The sequence below is a fragment of the Nerophis lumbriciformis genome, linkage group LG18 (genome assembly GCF_033978685.3).
Source record: "Nerophis lumbriciformis linkage group LG18, RoL_Nlum_v2.1, whole genome shotgun sequence".
Taxonomy (NCBI): Eukaryota; Metazoa; Chordata; class Actinopteri; order Syngnathiformes; family Syngnathidae; genus Nerophis; species Nerophis lumbriciformis.
Window position 1 is genome coordinate 37,010,859 of NC_084565.2, and position 26,489 is coordinate 37,037,347.

General features: G+C 38.6%; 2 protein-coding genes across 4 annotated transcripts in view; one reads left to right on the top strand and one right to left on the bottom strand.

The window, feature by feature from the left end:
* The window catches only part of zyg11 (zyg-11 family member, cell cycle regulator), a 39,706-nt gene extending 33,039 nt beyond the window's left edge, over positions 1-6,667 (top strand). For all 3 annotated transcript variants that reach the window (XM_061978280.2, XM_061978278.2, XM_061978279.2), the window contains one exon: positions 4,714-6,667. The gene's annotated coding sequence lies outside the window, so the exon portion shown is untranslated. The remainder of the gene's footprint in view (positions 1-4,713) is intronic.
* Positions 6,668-11,343: 4,676 nt separating this feature from the next.
* On the bottom strand, positions 11,344-25,184 carry echdc2 (enoyl CoA hydratase domain containing 2). Its single transcript, XM_061978281.2, has 11 exons — positions 24,871-25,184; positions 15,573-15,640; positions 15,402-15,492; positions 14,925-15,011; positions 13,649-13,741; positions 13,079-13,135; positions 12,945-13,007; positions 12,750-12,874; positions 12,509-12,559; positions 12,394-12,441; positions 11,344-12,325 (listed from the first exon to the last, which is right to left on the bottom strand). The coding sequence occupies exons 1-11, from the start codon at positions 25,085-25,087 to the stop codon at positions 12,248-12,250; spliced, it is 978 nt and encodes a 325-aa protein (XP_061834265.2). The 5' UTR covers positions 25,088-25,184; the 3' UTR covers positions 11,344-12,247.
* Positions 25,185-26,489: the final 1,305 nt, after the last annotated feature.

Sequence of the window (26,489 nt, forward strand, 5' to 3'; positions counted from 1 at the left end):
CAAGTCAATTTACTGGATTTGAACCCAGCACCCTTTATTCCAAGTCAACAGCCTTACCCACTGTGCTATCCCGGGTCTTGAGAACTCTTGTATCCGGCTTGTATAGAAAGCTAATCAGAGACCTGTTGCTGGGTAAACTTCACTATAAACCAGTGGAATAAAATACTGCCAACCCGACTGGTATTGAACCCAGGACTGTTTAATCCTAATCAAGAATCTTAACCACTGGGCCATCCTGGGTCTTGTGACGATGTTTTTCTGGCTCATATTGAAAGGTAATCAGGGACTTGTTGCTGGGTAAACTACACTATAAAATAGTGGAATAAAATACTGTCAAACCGCCTGGTATTGAACCCAGGACTGTTTAATCCTAAGCAAGAGTCCTAACCACCGGGCCATCCTGGTACTGGTATATCATTCTTTCCGGCTCATATAAAAAGCTAATTGGAGACTTAAGGTGGAACAAAATGCTACCAACATACAGGGACATCACTAGCTTTTAAGGACAGGGGGGGCTTAGCCCCCAGGAGATGCACAGGATGTGAGCGAACGTAGCGCACGAGCACAAAACCTCACAAACGGCTAACAAAGACTTAGAAATTATTCATTGTTATTATTATTTCAGTCGGTTTATTTTCAATCTCTGTTCAGTACAACACACATGGGTTTGCACAGTGACATTTTGTTTACAGCATCAACAAGAAACAATTACTTGCATGATCCTTCAAGATACACTGAAACACAATGAAAGTCATGGCATTAGCCTCTATGTTATTACTTCACAACATAGAGGATAATGCCACCACTTTCGCTCACAATACAATAATCGTTTGTTCCCAAATATTTTGAAGTTGCACAGATTACATTTTGGGCACATATGTGACTAAACTGGTTGTAAATTCAAGCCCTGGAAATATTACTTAATTACTTGAATTAAAGTAATATCTGGATCGGGATCATTTGGCTTATATATAATATATTTATATATATATATATAAGGAAATTAAATATATATGGAAGTCTGAATAGAAATGAGAAACGTTTATATATACTGTAAATAAGAAGGACTTAGAGTCCTTCTGCTGATCTGAAAAAGAGCCAAAGCTGTCAAAGAGCTGAGGGACCATCTTCAAATTTCAATGCTGAAACAAATAATGCAAACAATAAAATGTAACTTCCAGGGATTGAGATTAACGTAGTCCCGTCGTACCGGGGCTGGTAAAAAAAAAAGAACGGGACAAAATTAAATGCTCTCCGGGACGATGGCTTTTAACCATTTTTTTTCTTTTTATTAAATGTCTTGGTTTTTCCTCCCTCTGAAAATCCTATGAAATGTTTAACAAGCCATCCTATAATAATACAACAGCTATTAATGTAACAATACAATAAAACAAATATATTTAATGATGTTTCTTTCATTATTTTAACAATAGGCTAATGTATATTACTTTATATGGATTCTACAAAAAACACAAAACTTAAAAACTAAATTATTTACAATTGCAGACACAAGGTTTCGTGCAGCTTCACTCATTGTAAAGGAAGACGGAAGTCCACGCAGGAGAAAAATGACTACAAAGATGGTGTCTGGGTTTTTCTTATATATATCTATAAATACATATTAAGTCTTTCATACATACATATATATATATATATATATATATATATATATAAATATAAATAAATTAGGAGGACCAATAGTCAACATGATCCACCCAGAAATAAATAAAACAAATGGCTTATCGATAAGCCATTTAAAAAAAAAAAAAAAAAAAGTTTTAATATTTATTTATATGTATCATTATTCTCCTGCTCACCTTTCCAGTAGAGGCCTCTCTCCTCTCACTTTATGTGCTCCTCTGCCCTGACTCTTACAGGTCAATAGGGGTTGTGGAGTGATTATTATTATTATCTACTGATGATAGTCATACGTGAATGAGCTCAGCTCCTGTTCTCCTCCATGTGTAAAGTGAGAAACACAGCTGATGCTCCAGAAGGAAGTAACCCCAAAGATAGCAAATGGTAAAAAAGAGTGCACATTTAACTTTATACCGGTAAATAACCAGGACCTTCATGATGCATTTCAGGCTAACTAGCTAACTAAGTAGCAGCATTGCTTTAGAGTGGGAATGTAACTTTTTGTCAAACACAGACCTGGTGTAAAGTGGAGCTAATACCTTTTAATACAAGCAGTGATGAATACTTACTTTCTTGAAAAAGTTTCTTATGTCCATTTTGCATTCGTTCACGTTCTTGTTCTGCAGTGCTGTGTGCTTCGTACACCTGCAGGACCGCAAGCAAGGTCGCAGAGAAAATGCGGACTGGATTTTGAGTGATGTGGGCATTTTCTATATGAACAAGTCCAAGGACCGCAAGCAAGGTCGCAGAGAAAATGCGGACTGGATTTTGAGTGATGTGGGCATTTTCTATATAAACAAGTCCAAGGACCGCAAGCAAGGTCGCAGAGAAAATGCGGACTGGATTTTGAGTGATGTCGGCGTTTTCTATATGAACAAGTGGAATGGATTGGATACTGACGCACTAAAGGGGCTCTCTACCTTACGCTATGAAGTTAGGGGAAACTGACTGAATAATGACAGGTTATATGATTATTTATTTAAACTCATATTCGGGCCACTTTATAATGAATATGTCGGCATGTATTTGTAAAAAGAAATATATATATATATATATATTTTTTCTTTTAACACCAAATTATTTAGGGGGGCTTCAGAATATTTTAGGCCTAGCAACGCCAATGACACTGTGTCCAATATCTTCACAAAGATAAAATAAGTCATATTTTTGGTTCATTTAATAGTTCAAACAAATGTACATTATTGCAATCAGTTGATAAAACATTGTCCTTTACAATTATAAAAGCTTTTTACAAAAATCTACTACCGTATTTTCCGCACCATAAGGCGCCCTGGGTTATAAGCCGCGCCTTCAATGAACGGCATATTTCAAAACTTTGTCCACCTATAAACCGCCCCGTGTTGTAAGCCGCATCTAACTGCGCTAAAGGAATGTCAAAAAAACAGTCAAATAGGTCAGTCAAACTTTAATAATATATTAAAACCAGCGTGGTGTGGGCGCGCATGGAATCGTATATCAACATGGACGGAGCTGCGTGAAAAAAGCCACCCGGCCTCTTCGCGTAAACTTAAACTTACCTTAACCACTCGCTCATCTTTTCTTCATCCATCCCTTCGAGTTAGCTTTTATGATGACGCCGGCTGGAAAGGTCTCTTTTGGCAAGGTCTTCCTTTTGAATATCACCATGGGTGGAAGTTTCTGGCCATTAGCATGGCAAGCTAGAACCACAGTGAAGGATGACTTCTCATTCCCTGTGGTGCGAATATTCACCGTACGTGCTCCCGTTGTATCCACAGTGCGGTTCACAGGAATATCAAAAGTCAGTGGAACCTCGTCCATGTTGATAATGTTCTCTGGCCGGATCTTTTTTTCAGCTATCTTGTTTTTACAATATGCACGGAAAGTAGCCAGCTTTTCTTGAAAGTCTTTAGGCAGTTGCTGTGAAATAGTAATCCGTGTGCGGATGGAGAGATTGCGTCTTTTCATGAACCGGATCCCTGTCGCTTAGTAGGAGCCATTTTGTGGTCTTTACAGATGTAAACACACAAAGGAAATGAAACGTACGGTAATATCCGTGCGCTTTTTCTTCTCCTACGCGGGCGGGTGGTTGCTTACAGTAGAAGAAGAAGCGCTTCCTGTTCTATGGGGGCGGGTGCTTACCTTGGCGGTTGCTTGCGTAGAAGAAGAAGCACTTCCTCTTCTACGGGGAAAAAAGATGGCGGCTGTTTACCGTAGTTGCGAGACCGAAACTTTATGAAAATGAATCTTAATATTAATCCATATATAAAGCGCACCGGGTTAAAAGCCGCACTGTCAGCTTTTGAGTAAATTTGTGGTTTTTAGGTGCGGCTAATAGTGCGGAAAATACGGTACTCTGCTTGCATGTCAGCAGACTGGGGTAGATCCTGCTGAAATCCTATGTATTGAATGAATAGACAATCCTTTTGAATCGGGAATCGTGTTGAATTGAAAAAATATCGATTTTGAATCGAATCGTGACCCCAAGAATCGACATTGAATCGAATCGTGGGACACCCAAAGATTCGCAGCCCTAGTTTTGACGCCATACCGAGCAGTGCCAGTGCCAGTGTGTCAAGGTGGGAAAGGCGTAACAGTCTCGATAAACAGCTTTTTTTTCTAGGCCATGGACACGGAATAGGAGCACAAAGTTGACCTGACAATATTCCTTCTTCTGAGACTGTAAGAGATTTGTGTATTAAAAGCGGTACGAGGATTTAATGTTTAACACTTTAAACTCCATTTCCATCAGACGACTTTTTCCCCGTGTTGCTGTTTTGTGTAAATGACACCAACACAGAACGTGGACAATATTTATTTATCCTGCGTTTTTCTTACTTTGGATGTCGGAACAGCGGCGAGACCTTGCTTTGTCTGTAAGGGAAATGCTGCAATACTTGGACTGGGAAAGTTTAGAAACCAATATTTACTTATCAATAGTTGTATTTAGTTACATGTACAAACCTGCACCAACACAGGACAAGGGGATCAAGTTGTGCCATCAGAGATGTGTGTAAGCCAATGTTGAAAAGAATAAGTGAATAAATGCTGGATCCTCTGTTGATTATGACGTAGTGTATTGTCTTTCTCTTTCAGGTAACTTCCTATAACCATGAGGAGGGGATCTTACCAAGAACGCTCCACATGTACAAATAAAAGGTCAGAGGGTACGCACTTCTTTGCACACAAACTAAGCTTATTTATATTCCTTTTCAAACTAAATACTGTTACATAATACTGCAGCGAATGTGTTAATAAGTATGCTTGAAAATCGATGTTGAAATGTCAGCATTTTATGGACTATTAGTTTGACCTGAGGCATGCTGGGACTTTTGTTAGCCGATGCCTCTCCGACAGGACGTTTTAAAAAAAATAGTCAAGATGATTCTTTGCTGTACATTTCAAAAACACAAAGTGATGTGAGCGGGTAGCAGTGTCGTGTAACGTCTTGTAGGCCGCACATAATGTATTGTGTTGTCAGCATGCATCTTTAAAAAGCAGTACATACTAAAAGGTATTAGCTTGTCCATGAATGGCTTGAATTCATTGTACTTTGTACTCGGGACTTTTGGATGACGATCATTTGAGGGATTGTAATAATACTAGAATGCTGGTAAGTGGCTGTGCCCTGTTCTATGGTTATCATCACACGTTTCCTTCTTTGCTGTCACTGACAAAAAAAGCCAAAGAAAAAGCAAAACACAATGCTCGTTACTCTAAAGTTTTGTTTCACTTTTGAGCATACTTGCCAACCCTCCCGGATTTTCCGGGAGACTCCCGAAATTCAGCGCCTCTCCCGAAAACCTCCCGGGGCAAATTTTCTCCCGAAAAACTCCCGAAATTCAGGCGGACCTGAGTGACGTGTTGACAACACACAACAACAGTGTCTACCGTAAAGCAGTTCGTCTGCCGTAAACAGCAATGTTGTGACACTTTTAAACGGGACAATACTGCCATCTACTGTACATGCACATGTGACCCACCCATAATGTGTCACATTTTTGTGTTGATTTATTTATTTTATTTTGTGGTTTGAATTCGTTTTTGGAGCTGTCATTACACATTTATCAGTATTCACATTGGTCAGTAGGGCGTTTCTTCCCAATTGAATGCTATCACCTGCAGACCGGAAGTGTCTTGTCATTCTGATGAGCGCGACCAGTTTGTGAACAATTGAAACGTCCTGTGTGCTTTTTCCTCCTGTATAACAGGTTAGTTTTGGTGAATCAACTCACTGAATAATATCCATGTGATCTTTATAAGTTTAAGTACACATTCTGATGGTGGAGCCTAACTCTAAAGTGTTTGTGAGTTGTAGTTTGTAAATGAACACTGAAATTCAAGTATTTATTTTATATATATATATATATATATATATATATATATATAGCTAGAATTCACTGAAAGTAATCAAGTATTTCTTATATATATATATCTTGACCACGCCCCCTGCCCCACCCCCGACCACGCCCCCACCCCCACCTCCCGAAATCGGAGGTCTCAAGGTTGGCAAGTATGCTTTTGAGGCATGTTTTTCTATTTTTGCTTCAACGCTGGGTTTTATACGACATTCCACTTTGGATGTTCCAATTGAGTTTTCTTTCAAAAAAAGTGTAAAAATAAGGAAACAATCCACTCTGTGATCCCACTTGACTTTTTCAGTTATTTTCATTTCTAAACAAATGAAGGCCCGATCCCAATACACCCCCTCACTCACTGCCACTACACCCTGGAAAATGTGTTCCCATTATAAATAATATAAAGTGAATAATACATTTATCAAAACCTCATAATTATATTTTTAATTTTCAGACATATTTTTCCAGAAAACTGATTAAAGGCTAAATAATACCACTTTTGAGACATTTGACCATGTAGCTTTGACATGTAAAAGCAAGTTATACAAGGTTGAACACAGTCTATTTAATGATGCTGGTTGACTTATAAGTTGCTCAAATTGAGTGTTTTCTCAATGTAAATAAGTTAACACACACACACACACACACACACACACACACACACACACACACACACACACACACACACACACACACACACACACACACACACACACACACACACACACACGTGTGGTGAAATGTGTCCTCTGCATTTGACCCATCCCCTTGTTCACCTCCTGGGAGGTGAGGGGATGGGTCAAATGCAGAGGACATCATTTTTGGTGATTTAACCCCCAATTCCAAGCCTTGATGCTGAATGCCAAGCAGGGAGGTAATGGCTACCATTTTTATAGTCTTTGTTTGAACTCACAACCTACCCATCTCAGGGCGGACACTCTTACCACAAGGCCACTGAGTAGGTTTAAATCATGTCATGGGATTTTTTTTCTTCATCAAAACTCCAGAGTTATGTTTTCAATTTTCAGACATTCTGGAGAACTTTGGTTGAACTCCAAATTGTACCACTTTCATAAAGGGTAAAGACAACACAGTGGAACCTCCAAAGTTGAACAGTCTGTCCTGTGATGATGGTTGACTTTCAAGTTGTTCAAATGACCTCATTAGAAATAATGTAATGTGAATTCATCAAAACTCACAAGTTTGTTATTGTATTGTAATTTGTAGGCATTTCCCCCCCCCCCAAATCTTGGTTGAACTCCAGGTTGTACAACTTTGGAGACTTTCAACTATTGTGAAGTCATTCAACAGTCTAGGATTTTGTTGGCTTTTTTGTGATTATTGCATGGAGGTACATTTGTATTTTAATGTTTATTTTTTTGTGTGTCTTTTTTTTTTTTACACTGAATTTATGTCACAGCTTTTTTTTTTGCATTTTGAATTTTGTGAACTTAAATTATTTATTTTTTTACATCAAATTATGCTGACAATTTCATTGAAATTTTTTTTTTAGAAAAATGCCTGTTTAAAAATTCAGTGTAAAAAACAAAACAGTACTGAAACATCAATGTTAAAAAAAAAATTGCAGGCAAGACTCACTTCCAGTAAATGAAGGCTGAAGCAGCTAATGAGGTGTCATGTTTGAAGTCACGTGACACGGGTCTTACAAAACAGCATTAAAAAAAAAAAAGGCAGTTAACTGGGCTACCATGGCTTAATACAACATAGTAAACATTTCAATGCAGCCCACTGGATAATTTTTGTTTAAGTAAAAAACATCCACTTATCAATATAATATCACTGTTATCCAGAACTTTCTTGTAGAAATCTGCCTCCGTCTGACACTCGCTATCAGGCTTTTTACCATACCAACTTTATTTATAAAGCCCTTTAGAAACAACCACAGTTGAAGAACAAAAGGTCTGTACACAAAGAAATAGAGGCAAAGGACAGACTAAAAAAAATAACATTTAAAACAAGTAAAATACACATTGAAAAAGCACATTTTTGCTTTTTCAAAAAAATGTTTTGCTCTAAACAAGCCCCGCCCACTCTGCATGAAGCAGAGCTTGTATGTCACTCAAAAGTGCAGATCTAGTTTGCAAATATCCAGTGGGCTGCATTGAAGTGTTTATTATGTTGTATAATGCCCAGGTCGCCCAGTTAACTGCCTTTTTTTTGCTGTTTTTGCAAGCCTTATGTCACGTGACTCCAAACTTGACACCTCATTGGCTGCTTCTGAGACAGGACCAATCGCGTCAAGTCTTAATTTACCGGAAGTGGGTCTTGCTTCTTGAAGCAGCAAATGTTTCGGCACTGAATTTTAAAACATTTTTAAACACACATTTTGCTAACAGATTTGTTTTCAATTAAATTGTCAGCTTTATTTGATGTAAAAAAATAATAATAATCAGTTCACAAAATTCAGTTACATAAATTGAGTGTCAAAAAAAGATTTAGTAATAAACACAAATTAACCTCCATATTATTGCAGCCTAAATCGTCTGAATTTGCAAAAATAGTTGCAAATTTGTTTTCAAATGTGTTATCAATGCTGATAAAATATGCATCGATTATGGAAGGAACTAATAGAAGTGGTGCAGGAAGTTCTACGAATGCAGGAAGCCACAACCCATTTGTTCTACTTTGGAGGTAAAAACAATATGGAAAGATGGAAAGTGAACTACTCCTTGAAATCGGTTTGACTTTTGAGACATGTTTGTCTCGTTTGAGCTTGAGCTCCAAATGGTACCACGTTTGAGGGCGTTCTATTTCAATCCCTCCTCCTTCCACTTGAATGACAAATACTCATGTGTATCTTTCATAAGCTTTTATGACGTTGCTACTAAATGTTGACATTTTTCCTCTTAGGAAATAAAGAATGTAAATGTTTACATTGTTTTATTGAATGTTGTCATAAGAGATTAGTAAATACCTTTCACGGTGACATTTTATATTCACAGGTGGTACCTCGGTTTTTGTTCGAAATGCTCAGTTCCATTTTGATCTAATTACCCTTAAAAATACACTTGATGTAACATAGCCTGCTACTTTGACCTTGTTGTATGTCTAAAAGGACATAAACAAAGTATTGACTCCTATTATAAGTGCTACATTTGAACAGACTGTAATTCCGCTATGTTACTCTGCTTTTTTGCATTCAAATCAACTGAATCTCACTCGTGTGTCGATTGAAAAACAACAAAATATTGTTTTGGCTTAATTGCCCCTTTTAACCACCTGATGGCGCCAAAAACCCATGAGGATAATTCTCAGAGCTTTGATGAGCGTAAATGTGTTAAACTGCCAATAAATTGCTGAAATGCTATGCAAATGAACTTGGGCAGTTCTATCTATATATATATAACATGGCAGATGTATAGAAAAGAGGTGCGTGAACTCAAACATCGTAGCTCAGTAGGCACTGGGGAAATAATATTTGGTGTCTAAAGTACCAAAATCAGTAGTAGCCTATTCAAGGCTGTGACTACCCAACCTCAAATATTCTACTATGCAAAAAATGTTTTAGACGTTATGTATTTTCCGAGTATAAAAATAAACTTATTTTTGACAAAAAGGCCATGAAACAAAAAAAACAAAAAAAAAACGTTATATACAGTAGATCAGAAGTAAAAAAAAAAATGTTTATTGCTGACTTATGACTTGGGTGCCTTTTGGATCCATGAAGTAAGTGTGTTGAGTCAATCTTAAGGTTGCACAAAGTACTAGTTATTTGCCTCACACTAGTAATTTATTGCAGAACGTCAAGACGAAAACCATTAGAAAATATGAATCCAAAGGTATTCAAATAAAATAAAAAAACACATTTTATAGATAATAATTATAGTTTTACATGCAAAACCCAATGTGAAAAACAAATGACAGATTAAAAAAAATAAATGAACATTTAACATGAATTTGACATTTTAAGAAAAATTCTTATTGGTAATGAACAGAGAAGAAGTTCTTTATTTCTTTAATTTTTCTAACTTTTTAATCCAAGTGCTTGAAGTCACAACTTTCTTTGGCCCCGTTGCTCATTTTTGCTCTCATACTGATTTTAAAAACATTTTTTTCATACTGTTTTAATCAACTTTCTTTGGCCCTATAATGACTAATTTTGCAGTCATACTCAATTTAAAAACAATAATATTTTCATACTCTTTTTTTTTTTTTTTTTTTAAATCAAAGTGCTTGCACTCACAACTTTTTTAGGCCCCATGGTGGCTTATTTTGCTGTCAAACTAAATTTAAAAACAAAAACATGTTCTTACTTTTTTAATCAAAGTGCTCACACTCACAACTTGCTTTGGCCCCTCGTGGCTTATATTACTGTCATACTCAATTTATTAACAAAAATGTTTTCTTTCTTTTTTTTAATCAAAGTGCTTGCACTCACAACTTTTTTGGGCCCCATAGTGGCTTTTGTTGCTGTCATACTCAATTTAAAAACAAAAATATTTTCTTACATTTTTTAATCAAAGTGCTTGCACTCACAACTTTCTTTGGCCCCTTGTGGCTTATTTTGCGGTCATACTCAATTTAAAAACAAAAATAGTTTCTTACATTTCTTTGTATCAAAGTGCTTGCGCCCACAACTTTTTTTGGCCCCATAGTGGCTTATTTTGCTGTACTCAATTTAAAAACAAATTTTTTTTATCAAAGTGTTTGCGCGCACAACTTTTTTTGGCCCCATAGTGGCTTATTTTGCTGTCAGACTCAATTGAAAAATAAACTTTTTTTCTTTCTTTTTGAATCAAAGTGCTTGCATTCACAACTTTTGTTGGGCCCCATGGTGGCTTATTTTGCTGTCAAACTAAATTTAAAAACAAAAACATTTTCTTACTTTTTTAATCAAAGTGCTCACGCTCACAACTTTCTTTGGCCTCTAGTGGTTTATTTTGCTGTCATACTCAATTTAAAAACAAAAATATTTTCTTACATTTTTTAATCAAAGTGCTTGCACTCACAACTTTCTTTGGCCCCTTGTGGCTTATTTTGCTGTTATACTCAATTTAAAAACAAAAATAGTTTCTTACATTTTTTTGTATCAAAGTGCTTGCGCGCACAACTTTTTTTGGCCCCATAGTGGCTTATTTTGCTGTCAAACTCAATTTAAAAACAAAATTATTTGTAATTTTTTTTTGTATCAAAGTGCTTGCGCGCACAACTTTTTTTGGCCCCATAGTGGCTTATTTTGCTGTCAAACTCAATTTAAAAACAAAATTATTTGTAATTTTTTTTTTATCAAAGTGCTTGCGTGCACAACTTTTTTTGGCCCCATAGTGGCTTATTTTGCTGTCAGACTCTATTGAAAAATAAAATTGTTTTCTTTCTTTTTGAATCAAAGTGCTTGCACACACACAACTTTTTCGGGCCCCATGGTGGCTTATTTTGCTGTCAAACTAAATTTAAAAACAAAAACATTTTCTTACTTTTTTAATGAAAGTGCTTGCACTCACAACATTCTTTGGCCCCTAGTGGCTTATTTTGCTGTCATACTCAATTTAAAAACAAAAATATTTTCTTACATTTTTGTATCAAAGTGCTTGCGCTCACAACTTTTTTTGGCCCCATAGTGGCTTATTTTGCTGTCAAACTCAATTTAAAAACCAAATTATTTGTAAAAATTTTTTTATCAAAGTGCTTGCGCGCACAACTTTTTTTGGCCCCATAGTGGCTTATTTTGCTGTCAGACTCAATTGAAAAATAAAAAAAATTTCTTTCTTTTTGAATCAAAGTGCTTGCACTCACAACTTTTTCGGGCCCCATGGTGGCTTATTTTGCTGTCAAACTAAATTTAAAAACAAAAAGATTTTCTTACTTTTTTAATGAAAGTGCTTGCACTCACAACATTCTTTGGCCCCTAGTGGCTTATTTTGCTGTCATACTCAATTTAAAAACACCATTTTTTTCATACTTTTTTAATCAAAGTGCTTGCACTCACAACTTTCTATGGCCCCCAGTGGCTTATTTTGCTGTCATATTCAATTTAAAAATAAAAATGTTTTCTCTCTTTTTTTAATCTAAGTGCTTGCACTCACAACTTTCTTTGGCCCCATAGTGGCTTATTTTGCAGTCAGTTTAAAAACAAAAAAGCACACTGACTGAGCGCGATTCTTTGTTTGGACACTAAATTCCGCGGAATCATACGCGTGACAGATTTACAGATGTGATAGTCGATGACATTATAAAAATGTGAGATTGCATCGAGACGGTGTAAGAAAACCGAGGTACCATTTCATTAAAATAAAGCGGTTTGTCACCCCAAATTATTCGCCAATGTATCGCGGAGGTCTCTTCTCGATGAATGCCGCCATTCCCTCGCGTCTGTCCCGTGTCGGGATGACCTAAACAAGACACATGCCGGCCACTTTATTAGGTACACCTGCACCATCCCCTTGAAAGTCCTCCTTACCTGAGCGTAGCACATCCTTTCTATCGCCATGGCCGAGGTGATGTCCACCTGATGAGGTGAAATGTCAGTCGCCGGGCAACAACAACAACAACAACAACAACTTCTCACTTCGTACCTCGGTGCCCCTGTTCATCGCCTCCTTCGCCATCCGCACGGCGATGGGAGCCTGGAAAGCCGGGACAGTTGGACCAATCAAAAGCGGGCATTATCAGATTAGCTGGTGCGTCATTAGCGGCGTATTAAAATGTGGCACCATGACCCATTGGAGCTGGGGTAGAAGAAATGTGGAGCGACAGAAGCCCGCGGAGAAAGACGTGTGATTACTAAAAAGAAAGAGGCATTGGAGGTGTTCCAACCTGAGGCAGGATCTCCCGAGCCAGGCTGAGCGCTTCTGAGTAAGCGGCGTCTCCCGCCTCGTTCTGGTCCACCGCTCGGTTCACCAGGCCCATCGCCAGCGCCGCCCGCCCTCCCAGGCGCCTCCCTGAAGGGCAGAAGGGGGAAAAAAAGGTCACGTCCACGCTCCATGTGGCGAGTGAGTGACATGTTGGCACCTGTGAAGATCAGCTCTTTGGCCAGAGTCACGCCCACGGTGCGCGGCAGTCGCTGACTTCCTCCTGTGCTACGCGGAACCACCTCAAGGTCACAAAGCGTCGTCTGTATATGGCGTTTGTGTGCGGCGTCTTACCGGCCCCCGGGAGCAGCCCCCGTGTCGTCTCAATCAGGCCCATCTGTGCGGAATACGCTGAGCTCGGGACAAAAGAGGAGGACGCGTGAAGGTGATCACCACCACGTCAACCAGGCCTGCTAACCTCGCTCACATACATACTCTACCCATGCTGGGTTGGAGCAGAAGTACAGTGGGGGGCTTGTTTTTTTTGTCATAAAGAAATACAATCATGTGTGCTTGCAGACTGTATTGATATATATTGATATATAATGTAGGAACCACAATATTAATAACAGAAAGAAACAACCCTTTTGTGTGAATGAGTGTAAATGGGGGAGGGAGGTTTTTTGGGTTGGTGCACTAATTGTAAGTGTATCTTGTGTTTTTTATGTTGATTTAATAAAAAAAAAATATATATATACATTTTTTTTTCTTGTGCGGCCCGGTGGTTGGGGACCACTGAGCTAGAGTGCTAACAGTACAATCATGCTAGGTTAGTCTGTAGCGGACTGACGCAGAGTTGCATTTTAAGACGTGTGGCGAGGCCTGCTAATAATGTAGCTTTCTAGAAGACTCCTGGCCACTCACCAGCAGTGCGAAGGTCACAGGCCAAGGCCAGCTCAAGTCCTCCTCCCAGAGCCACTCCATCAATGGCTGCTATGGTGGGCATAGGCAGCGAGGCTGGGAGACAACTATTACTATTAGCAGTAGTAGTAATAGTAGCAGTAGTAATAGCAGTAGTAGTAATAGCAGTAGTAGTAATATTAGCAGCAGTAGTAGTAATAATAGTAGTAATATTAGCAGTAGTAATAGTAGTAATATTAGCAGTAGTAATAGTAGTAATATTAGCAGTAGTAGTAGTAATATTAGCAGTAGTAATAGTAGTAGTAATATTAGCAGTAGTAGTAATAATAGTAGTAGTAATTATAGTAATAGTAGCAGTAATAGTTGTAGTAGTAATAGCAGTAATACTAGTGATAGTAGTAGCAATAGTAATAATAGTACATAGTTATAGTAGTAATAGCAGTAGTATTAAAAGCAGTAGTAGTAATTATAGTAGTATTAATAGTAGTAGTAATAGTAGTTGTAGTAGTAATAATAGTAGTAGTAGTAGTAATAGTACTAGTTATAGTAGTAAAAGCAGTAGTAATAATAATAGTAGTAGTAATAGTAATAGTAATATTAGCAGTAATAGTAGTAATAGGAATATTAGCAATAGTAGTAGTAATAGCAATAGTAGTAATAATTATAGTATTAGTAGTAGCAGTAATAGTTGTAGTAATACTAGTAGTAGTAGCAATAGTAATAAAAGTAAATAGTTATAGCAGTAATAGCAGTAGTAGTAATAGCAGTAGTCGTCTTAAAAGCAGTTGTAGTCATAGTAATAATAGCAGCAGTAGTAGTAATAATAATAGTAATAGTAGTATTAATAGTAGTAGTAGTAGTAATAATAGCAGTAGTTGTAATAGTACTAATAATAGCAGTAGTAATAATAGTAATATTAGTAGTGATAGTAGTACTAGTAATAGTTATAGTAGTAATAGTAATAGTAGTAATAGCAGTAGTAGTAGTAATAATAGTAATACTAGTGGTATTAATAGTAGTAGTAATAGTTATAGTAATAATATCAGTAGTCGTAAAAGCAGTAGTAGTAATGATAGCAGTAGTAGTAGTAATATTATTAATAGTAGTAGTAGTAGTAATAGTACTAGTAATAGTTATAGTAGTAATAGCAGTATTTGCAGTAGTAATAATAGCAATAGTATTAATAGTTGTAGTAGTAATAATAGTAGTAATAATAATAATAATAATAGTAGTAGTAATAATAGTAGTAGTAGTAGTAATAGTAATAGTAGGTTGTCACCTATATGAGTCATGAGGTCTCTCAGGCCGTGAACAAACAAATCAGATTGTTGGTCGTCCATCAGCGCTCGTTCTTTCAGGTCAGCTCCTGCACACAACACTCAAGTATTAGGACACCACACACACAGGAAGTGCTTCTCTCACGCTCACATTCATTGACACTAACACACCTGCACAGAAAGTGGTGACAACAGAGAGCATGAGACTAACACACCTGCACAGAAAGTGGTGACAACAGAGAGCATGAGACTAACACACCTGCACAGAAAGTGGTGACAACAGAGAGCATGAGACTAACACACCTGCACAGAAAGTGGTGACAACAGAGAGCATGAGACTAACACACCTGCACAGAAAGTGGTGACAACAGAGAGCATGAGACTAACACACCTGCACAGAAAGTGGTGACAACAGAGAGCATGAGACTAACACACCTGCACAGAAAGTGGTGACAACAGAGAGCATGAGACTAACACACCTGCACAGAAGACACCGGGTACCAAACTCCTGAAGACGACCACACGCGGGGCAGAGTCACCATTGTACAGCGTGGACATCAGCGCTCTCATCTGCTCACACAAACTGTATGTCTCTTTAAAGTGATCACACATGTCGGCCATTGTGTGTTTGTGTGAGTGACAGGACGTACCTGGGACACAAACACGTGGCCCAGAGCGTTCCGGGCCTTGTGTCGACACATGAGCACTTCCACGATACCTGCAGAAGACAAAGAGTCCTGATTGGCAAAATAGCCACCCTTTGCACACTCTTGGCATTCTCTCCATGGTTTTCACATCACATGCTTGAAGCTCATCTTGTCCAGGATGTACCCCCGCCTTCCGCCTGAATGCAGTTGGGATAGGTTCCAGCACTCCGCCACCCCGACAGGGACAAGCGGTAGAAATTGGATGGAAGGATATATATAAATATATGTATTATTAAGAGTAATAATGTGAAGGCCGGATCAGGCCCACCAACAGGTTTTTTCCGGCCCGTGGGATGAGTTTGCTAAGTATAAAAATTAGGGATGTCCGATAGTGGCTTTTTGCCGATATTCCGATATTGTCCAACTCTCTAATTACCGATACCGATATCAACCCATATATGCAGTCGGGGAATTAACACATTATTATGCCTAATTTGGACAACCAGGTATGGTGAAGATAAGGTACTTTTTAAAAAAATTAATAAAATAAGATAAATAAATTAAAAACATTTTCTTGAATAAAAAGTAAAGTAAAACAATATAAAAATAGTTACATAGAAACTAGTAATTAATGAAAATTAAAGGAAAAATTTGATGAAATAAAATGAAAAATAACCAAAAATTAAATGAAATAAAATACAAATGAAATAAAATGAAATAAAATACAAATGAAATAAAATTAAATAAAATGCAAATGAAATGAAAAATGAAATGTGTGTGAATGTGAGTGTGAATGTTGTCTATCTGTGTTGGCCCTGCGATGAGGTGGCGACTTGTCCAGGGTGTACCCAGCCTTCCGCCCGAATGCAGCTAGGATAGGCTCCTAGCACCCTCCGCGACCCCAAAAGGGATAAACATAAATGAAACATTAAATAATAATAAATCAAATGAAATGAAAAATTTAAGGAAAAATTTAATCAAATGAAATGAAAAATGACAAAAAATACAAATGAAATAAAATGAAATGAAATCAAATACAAATTAAATAATCAATCAAATCAAATACAAATTAAATCAAATCAAATCAAATGATGCACCTGGGGATAGGTTGATTGGCAACACTAAATTATCCCTAGTGTGTGGATGTGAGTGTGAATGTTGTCTATCTGTGTTGGCCCTGCGATGAGGTGGCGACTTATCCAGTGTGTACCCCGCCTTCCGCCCGATTGTAGCTGAGATAGGCTCCAGCGCCCCCCCGCGACCCCGAAGGGAATAAGCGGTAGAAAATGGATGGATGGAGTCCAATTAAGTGTTAAAGGTTAGTACTATTAGTGGACCAGCAGCATGTGTGCTTACATGCAGACTGTATTGATATATATTGATATATAATGTAGGAACCTGAATATTAATAACAGAAAGCAACAACCCTTTTGTGTGAATGAGTGTAAATGGGGAAGGGAGGTTTTTTGGGTTGGTGCACTAATTGTAAGTATCTTGTGTTTTTTATGTTGATTTAGTAAAAAAAAATAAAAAATAAAAAAATACAGATAAATAAAAAAAACGATACCAATAATTTCCGATATTACATTTTAACGCATTTATCGGACATCCCTAATAAAAATGAAGACATTTTTTGAATGAAAGAAACTGCTGTTCTAAATGTGTCCACTGGATGTCGCAATAGCAATTCTTTGTATGTTTGTAGATGATGCTACATATGGACAAAATAAATCACATTCCATCAGTCGAGGAAAATGCTCAAACCACATAAAAAACATAACGGTAGTTTGATTTTGATACTATTATTTGATCTTGATAGAACACTATCACATAATCTATTCAGATGATATAAATAACGACAAATAAAGTATGTATGCTATTAACCGCAACAGGTCATTGTAAAAAAACAAAACATACGTCATGATTTGTACAATTTCAGAATGTGCTAGTTCTATTTTTAAACAAAACAATCTGAAGTTGTCTTTATTTTTAAGTTATCATGCCATAATTTTAGCAGTCCGGCCCACTTTTTCTCCATGTGGCCCCCAATCTAAAATGAGTTTGACACCCCTGGTCTAAGTTAAGGCTGCCACCCTCCAGAAAACTAAAAGAAGAAGACAATTGAGAGAAGCACCAGACTTTGAAGAGCACGGTCTTCTCTCCAGGGCTGATATTGTCACCAATGTTCCCTCTAATTGTTCATGTGTGTGAGCAAAGGCAAAAAGTCCCTGAGCATTGAGTGGAGCCCATGTGAGCAACATCACACGTGCACAATGTGGCTACACCAGCAGCACACCTGTCCCAAACATGACTAAATAAAAACTTACATCTCCATCCATCCATCCATTTTCTACTGCTTGTCCCTTTCGGGGTCGCTGGAGCCTATCTCAGCTGCATTCGGGCGGAAGGCGGGGTACACCCTGGACAAGTCGCCACCTCATCGCAGGGCCAACACAGATAGACAGACAACATTCTCTTATTATTAGAATCAAATGACAGCAGTCATTTCCATTTCTAATATAAGTGTTTAGGCCCGCTTACAATGACAATAACAAAAAATATTGTTTTCCATGAACTGTGTACTGGTATTGTTTGTCTGCTTTGGAAATAATAATGTGTACCCCTTTCAGACATTGCATTTAGTTCCCATTAAAACATTCACATGTTGCACAATGAGATGTAAGCAGGGGATCATGTGTACATTCCTGCAACTTCCTGTTTGTAAAAAATATATTTGTATTAGTATTTATTTAATATACTAACAGCATTTCATGATTAATATTTATAAACTAAGATTCCTAATAAATGACACTAGAATAAGCACACATTTGATTGGTAAATCATAGTGTAGCGACCTGGAATGACACTTTATGTGTGGTGTTGGAGTTGTCCGACTTTTTGTGTGGCTGTAAACGCATCACTGGCTAAGTGCCATATGTGTTGGCGCAAGTGAGAAAGAGCGAGCGGCTGCTGGTGATATAACAAAGTTGCTTTTGGTCTGGTTTGAAAAGACCAGTTTTGCTAGATATCATTTTTTTTACTAATGCTTTGGTGATGTGTTTATGGCCGACAATAAAGAGTTTTGCTCAGTAAAGTGATGGATGGAATTCATGTCCTCAAAGCGTCTCGACAGACGTTACAATATTTGAACAATGACGACGAAAACTGTTTTCTCTGTCGTGTCGAAAATTGTTATGCGCTTATTTGAATTTGTGCGTGGCATAGATTTGCCGTGCGCAGAGGACGCTTGAGCAGTGTGCAATTGCACAGGCGCGCACCTTAGAGGGAACATTGTCACCATTTGTAGAATAAATTGTTAAACTTTAATTCTCGTCTCCCCGCTTTATTCAAACACGCCATTAAGGCTATCCAGGATAAATCCCACCTAACCTTATCCTTGTCCACACACAAACAATGGTCGTTTAAGACCCCCTCGCCCCTCCGTCAGCCGGCGCAACGCAACCTAAAATGCGCAGGTCATAGTCACCTCCAGTGTTGCTTTGTGTGCAAGTTCTTAAATTAAATTTGACTTATGTGAACAATATCCAGTGTTGTGGTTTTTCAATGAACTGGAATCCAGTGTGCTGTGGGGCCCTATGGTAGGGAATCACACCTGAGACATCATAAAATAATCAAATCTTTATTAGACATGTAAACAATGTGATAAAGAACATTTAACATTAATCAAACTAGGGATGTAGATATCTGGTCAGGACACTCCTCACTCTTTTGCCTTCACCTTCATTGTTCATTCCTTTTTGCTGACTTGATATACTCTGGACCTAGACATTGAGTCCGCCACATACATGGCGGACAATAACTGATACAGTCTGCTTTGCCAATCCAAATGCATTCGCCCTTTTCCGTAGTTTTCCCTCGACTGCCAGGTGATACAAAGCACACGCTACCTTTTTTATCACATCCACGGGAGCCCGCATTCTCGTTGTCTCTCCTTCGACATTTGGACAAAGTTTTTTGCTAAGTAGAATCACATCTGACCTGGACATTGGAAAGTTCTCTTGCCGTCTGAGAAGTGTTGTATCCCAAATAGCTGCAGTCGCTTTCTCTTAAGGCGGGGGTCAGCAACCCGCGGCTCTAGAGCCACATGCAGCTCCATGGAGCTTTTTCAAAAATGTATGGAAATGGGGAAAAAAAACGGGGTGAAAAATATATTTTTTGTTGTAATATGGTTTCTATAGGAGAAACCTTACTAATTGTTAGAAATCCCACTGTTTAATATGTTTGTGCTTCACTGATGAGTATTTGGCAAGCGCCGTTTTGTCCTACTAAATTCAGCGGTCCTTGAACTCACCGTTGTGTGGACTGTGACTCAACAGTTTGTATACATTTCTCCGACACCGCCACAGAAAGACGCGTTTTATGCCACTCCTTTGTCTCATTTTGTCCACCAAACGTTTTATACTGTGCGTGAATGCAAAAAGGTGAGCTTTGTTGATAACATTGACTTGTTATGGCGTGGTAAGCAGGCATATTTGGTCACTGCATGACTGCAAGCTAATCGATGCTAACATGCTATTTAGGCTAGCTGTATGGACAGATTGCATCATTATGCCTCGTTTGTAGGTATATTTGAGCTCATTTAATTTCCTCGACTTATAATAATTTATATTTGCATGTCTCATGACACATTATCTGTATGTAATATTGGCTGCATTTCTGATAGTTGCTTGTGTAGCCATGTTGTTCCAGACCACAGCAAACGTTAGCCAGCTTGCAAAGATTGTAATAAATCCATTAGAAGAAGACAGCCTGCCTTTTCCTTTAACTTGGACACACACATCCATACCTTTGGCCTTTCTAAGACATTCATTTCCAGGAGTTATCTCATATTCTGAGAGGTTTTACTAATGTAAAAATGTGTGTAATAAATATTACTTTTCAAAAATTCTTTCAACCAAGATTTGCATCAGCCTGCGACACATAGTCATTTTGATAGTAGGCGAATATAGCTAATGTCGGAGGCAGATATTTACATATATCCGAATTTAAGTGTTACTACTTTTATTTCATAGTCATATTTGAAAACAGCTCGTGTTCTTCCTATTGTGGTCTTTTGTTTTGTCTGCAAAACTGTGTGCTTAACCTTGAATGAGGAATGTTAGAGAGAGCGATAATAAGCATTTGTTTTGACTAGAGAGAGGAGAGAGGGGAGAGGGTTTTGGGTCGGGAAGGCAGACCATTTTGGCGGCGCGATAGAATGTTCTATGCTGGACTGGTCTCAAATGTATATATATCTGCAAAGCTTTGCCAATATATTACAAAATACCTATTCTGTCTCTGGTGGTTTTTCAACTCAACTTTAAGTGTCGTAAAGAGCTTGGGAGCGACTTGTGACTTGAATTCCCTGGGAGGAACAACTGGTCCAAAACGCAACACTAATTAGACACTTACATCATGTGTTGCCTTCATTATAACACTTATATAAGTCTTAATTCTTTGCGGCTCCAGACAGATTACTTTTTTTTGTATTTTTGGTCCAGTATGGCTCTTTCAACATTTTGGGTTGCCGACCCCCGTCTTAAAGTATTCATGTGTGATTTCCACAAGCGTCCGTACATGTAGAAGAATGAGAAACACGGGCATGTCTGGATGACTCGTCTCCATATTTCCAGTGGTTAGCTCCGGTTGTTATGAAGCTGGCTGTCACTTCCTGTGTGGGGCGCGGTCTTTCTGATTTCACTTCCCCTTCCAACTCAAGTTTGTAAACGATCAATGAGTTTGTACAAAGTTAAGAACCGGCGATTCAAGAAATACACGACGCACTTGCCCGTGTAAAAAAATTATCCAAGGTTGGGAACCTTAAACGATGTGTTAGTGTGGCTGAAACGGGGCTTGGGCTAAATAATTATTCGTTTAAGGCAGACCTGGGCAGCTTTTCAATCTGGCCAGCCGGACATTCCCAAATAATTATTTTCGATCTATAGTATGGAAAGTGTAGCTGCCATTATGATGTGCAGTGATGTTTTCTAATGACCGTAAGTCTTGGAACTATACTAAGTATTTCAATGGTTGGAATCTGCGCTTTCGCATGATATACTAGTTACTATGGTCATCTAAGTCAGTGTTTTTCAACCACTGTGCCGCGGCACACTAGTGTGCCGTGAGATACAGTCTGGTGTGCCGTGGGATATTATGTAATTTCACCTATTTGGGTTAAAAATATTTTTTATTATAGTCTGCAAATGATGTGTTGTTCTTGAGTGTCGGTGCTGTCTAGAGCTCGGCAGAGTAACCGTGTAATACTCTTCCATATCAGTAGGTGGCAGCAGGTAGCTAATTGCTTTGTAGATGTCGGAAACAGCGGGAGGCAGTGTGCAGGTAAAAAAGGTAACTAATGCTTAAACCAAAAATAAACAAAAGGTGAGTGCCCCTAAGAAAAGGCATTGAAGCTTAGGGAAGGCTATGCAGAACAAAACTAAAACTGAACTGGCTACAAAGTAAACAAAAACAATGCTGGACGACAGCAAAGACTTACTGTGGAGCAAAGACGGCGTCCACAAAGTGCATCCGAACATGACATGACAATCAACAATAAAAACAATCTGAAATATTCTTGATTGCTAAAACAAAGTAGATGCGGGACATATCGCTCAAAGGAAGACATGAAACTGCTACAGGAAAATACCAAAAAAAATAGAAAAAGCCACCAAAATAGGAGCGCAAGACAAGAACTAAAACACTACACACAGGAAAACAAAAAACTCAAAATAAGTCACGGTGTGATGTGACAGGTGGTGACAGTACACCTACTTTGAGACAAGAGCTATATTGATGCATGCTTGGTTATGGTTTAAATTCATATCCAACAATTGCGACTTTTTACTGTCAACTGAGTTTAGTTTTTTTAATGATTTCTGCTGGTGGTGTGCCTCCGCATTTTTTCAATGAAAAAAAATGTGCCTCGGCTCAAAAAAGGTTGAAAAACACTGATCTAAGTCACTGCAGTGTGACGTTCATATGTTGTCAATATTCAGTGTTTTATCGTTCATAGTTAACGTTACTCCCTCCGAGGTCTTAATCAAGGCTCAAGTTGTTCCGTTTTTCTCACACAGACATTTATTTCAGCCACGCCTTCTTCTCGTAACAACGATGCCAACACAATACCAAAATAATGCCGTCGGAACTAATGAATAAGAAAAATAGAACTTAAAATTAGTCTGACATCAAATAAAGAAAAGACATTGATTTCACATACATTCTCAGAAAGAATCATACCTCATTGGCCTCACAAACTCCGAGGGAATAAAGTTTATTTTTAACCCGAGACTCCATTAACCTCGTCCATCAAATGCTTGCTGTCTCATGCTGCTTCCCTTATTCCGTCACATATTAATTGTCCCCCCAACAATGTGACCAAACCGGAACAAAAAATATGTTCCTCTCCTATTTACATGGGTTTTGTAACAAAAAATAAAGTTAACATATACTTGCATGAAATTACCAAAGGAAATACATTTTTAATCACATTATATGTAAATATGAACTTATATTTATACATTGTATTTATTTACTCTAACCAACTATGACATTATATAATGTGCTTCTGTCAGCAGCTACAGTTAATATTGTAAAATCCCACATTCTTTATTTTCATGTACATTCTGGGTGCCTCATTCAGTAGAACATTTAAAATTCCACGTTTTTTAAGGTGTTCTGTCATAACGCTTCTAGCATTCAATCAGACATTATTGTGAGGTTTTGTATTAGTGTTCCTAAAAATCAGATATACCGGCCCTAAGACACATTTATTCTCAAAATAATTGCCCAGGCCTGGTTTAAGGGGTTATCCGGCTTAGTGTAGACTAGGGCTGCAATTAACGATTAATTTGATAATCGATTAATCTGTCGATTATTTAAGGGGTTATCCGGCTTAGTGTAGACTAGGGCTGCAATTAACGATTCATTTGATAATCGATTAATCTGTCGATTATTTAAGGGGTTATCCGGCTTAGTGTAGACTAGGGCTGCAATTAACGATTAATTTGATAATCGATTAATCTGTCGATTATTACTTCGATTGATATTGATTGGGGGCGGTATAGCTCGGTTGGTAGAGTGGCCGTGCCAGCAACTTGAGGGTTGCAGGTTCAATCCCCGCTTCCGCCATCCTAGTCACTGCCGTTGTGTCCTTGGGCAAGACACTTTACCCACCTGCTCCCAGTGCCACCCACACTGGTTTAAAAAAAAAAAAAAAGTAAGTTAGATATTGGGTTTCACAATGTAAAGTGCTTTGAGTCACTTGAGAAAAGCGCTATATAAATATAATTCACTTCACTTCGATTAATCGATTAATAATCGGATAAAAGAGACAAACTACATTTCTATCCTTTCCAGTATTTTATTGAATAAAAACAGCATACTGGCACCATACTTATTTTGATTATTGTTTCTCAGCTGTTTGTACATGTTGCAGTTTATAAATAAAGGTTTATTAAAAAAATAAATAAATAAACAATTGAAAATAAAAATATAAAAAAATTGCGCATGCGCAAAGCATAGATCCAACGAGTCGATTACTAAATTAATCGCTAACTATTTTTATAATCGATTAGTTGTTGCAGGCCTAGTGTAGAACAGTGGTTCTTAACCTGGGTTCGATGGAACCCTAGGGGTTCGGCGGAGGTCAAGACACGCCCGACTCATCGTGTAAATAAAAACTTCTCCCTATCGGCGTATTACGGATATACGGCAACAGCAGAAGTCACACTGATTTGCAGGTGTGTAATTTGTTGTGAGTTCATGCTGTGTTGGTTTTGTTCTTTTAACAAGGCAATGTTCATGCACGCTTCATTTTGTGCACCAGTAAAAAAAACATAACTTTGTCTTGAATAAAAAAAAAAAAAACATTTTATTTTTCACTAAAGAAGGGTTGGGTGAATGCGCATATGAAACTGGTGGGGTTCGGTACCTCCAACAAGGTTAAGAACCACTGGTGTAGCCTAAAACAAAAGAACCTGGGAGGATTCAGCCCTTTAAAACATTATGAAAATTAGACATATGCCATTATTTCAGTTGAAAAAATGTTGATTGATGAAGTATTTGTATGAAGGTTTAATCCCAGCTACTTGCATGAATATGATCATTATATACCTCAGTCAAATTGATGTGATACAATACTGCTGACAGACACTAGGGGGCATATCTTTAGGGGTTGCTATGACTTCCTGTGATATTAAGCAGCAATGAGTACATTACACTGTGTACTACAGTACAGTAATAATAATAATAATAGTACAGTACAGTATGTCCGTGTATTAGAAGCACATGAGAGAGTTCTTACCATCGTCCTCTCCACGTAGTTTCCTGAGCTCCACCTCCACCTCCACAGCACCTGCAGCTGCCGTGTGCTCGGAGCGGCAATGCGCGCCACCAAAGCCGGCCAACACTCGACCGCCTTGCCGCGGAACTCGGTCGTCGGAGCGGCAACGACCGGCCAAACGTCCCCGCGACGACAACACCAACCTGGGCGTCGGTAGGCGGCGAAGAAGCGACGACATGCTGACTCTTGTCTTTCTGCGGAGGTTTGCCGTAGGAGGTTGGCGTAAAGTTCCGTTAAGTTACAGGAAGTTACCTGTTCTTCTTCCGGCTGGAGTGGGAGGGGCTTAACTGTCATGGCCGAGTTGTTAGAATTCAAGTTACTTTTTCTTCTTCTGGCTGGAGTGGGAGGGGCTTAACTGTCATGGTCGAGTTTTATTTTTTTAATTTTTTTTTATAAACCTTTATCTATAAATTACAACATTTACAAACAATTGAGAAATAATAATAATCAAAATAAGTACAAAAACAGTACAAAACAGCGCCAGGGGGTTGTAAACTCAATAAAGTAACTAAAATAGAATGCAATATATACATATATTTATATGTATATATATATATATATATATATATATATATATATATATATATAATCAGCATTTCCATTATATATATATATATATATATATATATATATATATATATATATAAATATATATATATATATATATATACACATATATATATATATATATATATATATATATATATATACATTAGAGATGCGCGGATAGGCAATTATTTCATCCGCAACCGCATCAGAAAGTCGTCAACCATCCGCCATCCACCCGATGTAACATTTGATCAGAACCGCACCCGCCCGTTGTTATATATCTAATATAGACGATGCAAGGCATTAGTGAGGTTATAAAGCTTTTGCCTTTTAAAGAAAGGAGACTGATCCAATGCAGCACAGACATTCGCGTGCCACGCTGTCACGACCCAGACGCACACCAGTGCGCAATCATATGGGAGCCGGCGACGGCCAGGTATGGGCCCGACGCTCCAGCGCCATCCATTTTCAGGGCTAGTTGATTCGGCAGGTGGGTTGTTACACACTCCTGAGCGGGTTCCGACTTCCATGGCCACCGTCCTAGCTGCTGTCTATATCAACCAGGGTGAGCCCCACCCCTTTCGTGAGCGCACTGCGCGCGGAGTGACCCCTGTTACGCGTCCCCGGCAACAGGGGTGGCGGGCAGGTAAGCTGCGCGGGCGGAGCGCGCGGAGTGACCCCTGTTACGAGCCCCCGGCCACGGGGGTGGCGGGCAGGTAAGCTGCTTACCTGCTGCGCGTGACGCCGGCCGCGGCGAAGGGGGACGAGGCGGGGTGTCGGTGCGGTGGGCGCGGCCGGTGGTGACCCTGGACGTGCGTCGGGCTCTTCTCGCGGATCGCCTCAGCTACGGCTCCCGGTGGGGCCCTCTCGGGGGAAGGGGCCTCGGTCCCGGACCCCGGCGAGGCGTCGGGGGCCTTCTCCGCTCCGTAAAAGTGTCCATCTCTTTTCTTTTTTTTTCTTCTGTTGTGGCATATGCTGCAGGTGCCTGCTCGTTTTTCGTATGTGGGTAACAACATTTAACTATGTATATA

What these genes read in the sequence shown, in the direction of transcription:
- echdc2 (XM_061978281.2), bottom strand. Translation starts at nt 25,087, where the DNA reads ATGTCGTCGCTTCTTCGCCGCCTACCGACGCCCAGGTTGGTGTTGTCG. An exon ending in ACTACGTGGAGAGGACGATG is followed by an intron (nt 15,641 to 24,870) that starts GTAAGAACTCTC and finishes TGTCTTCTGCAG; the next exon opens with GTATCGTGGAAGTGCTCATG. An exon ending in GCCACGTGTTTGTGTCCCAG is followed by an intron (nt 15,493 to 15,572) that starts GTACGTCCTGTC and finishes TTGTGTGAGCAG; the next exon opens with ATGAGAGCGCTGATGTCCAC.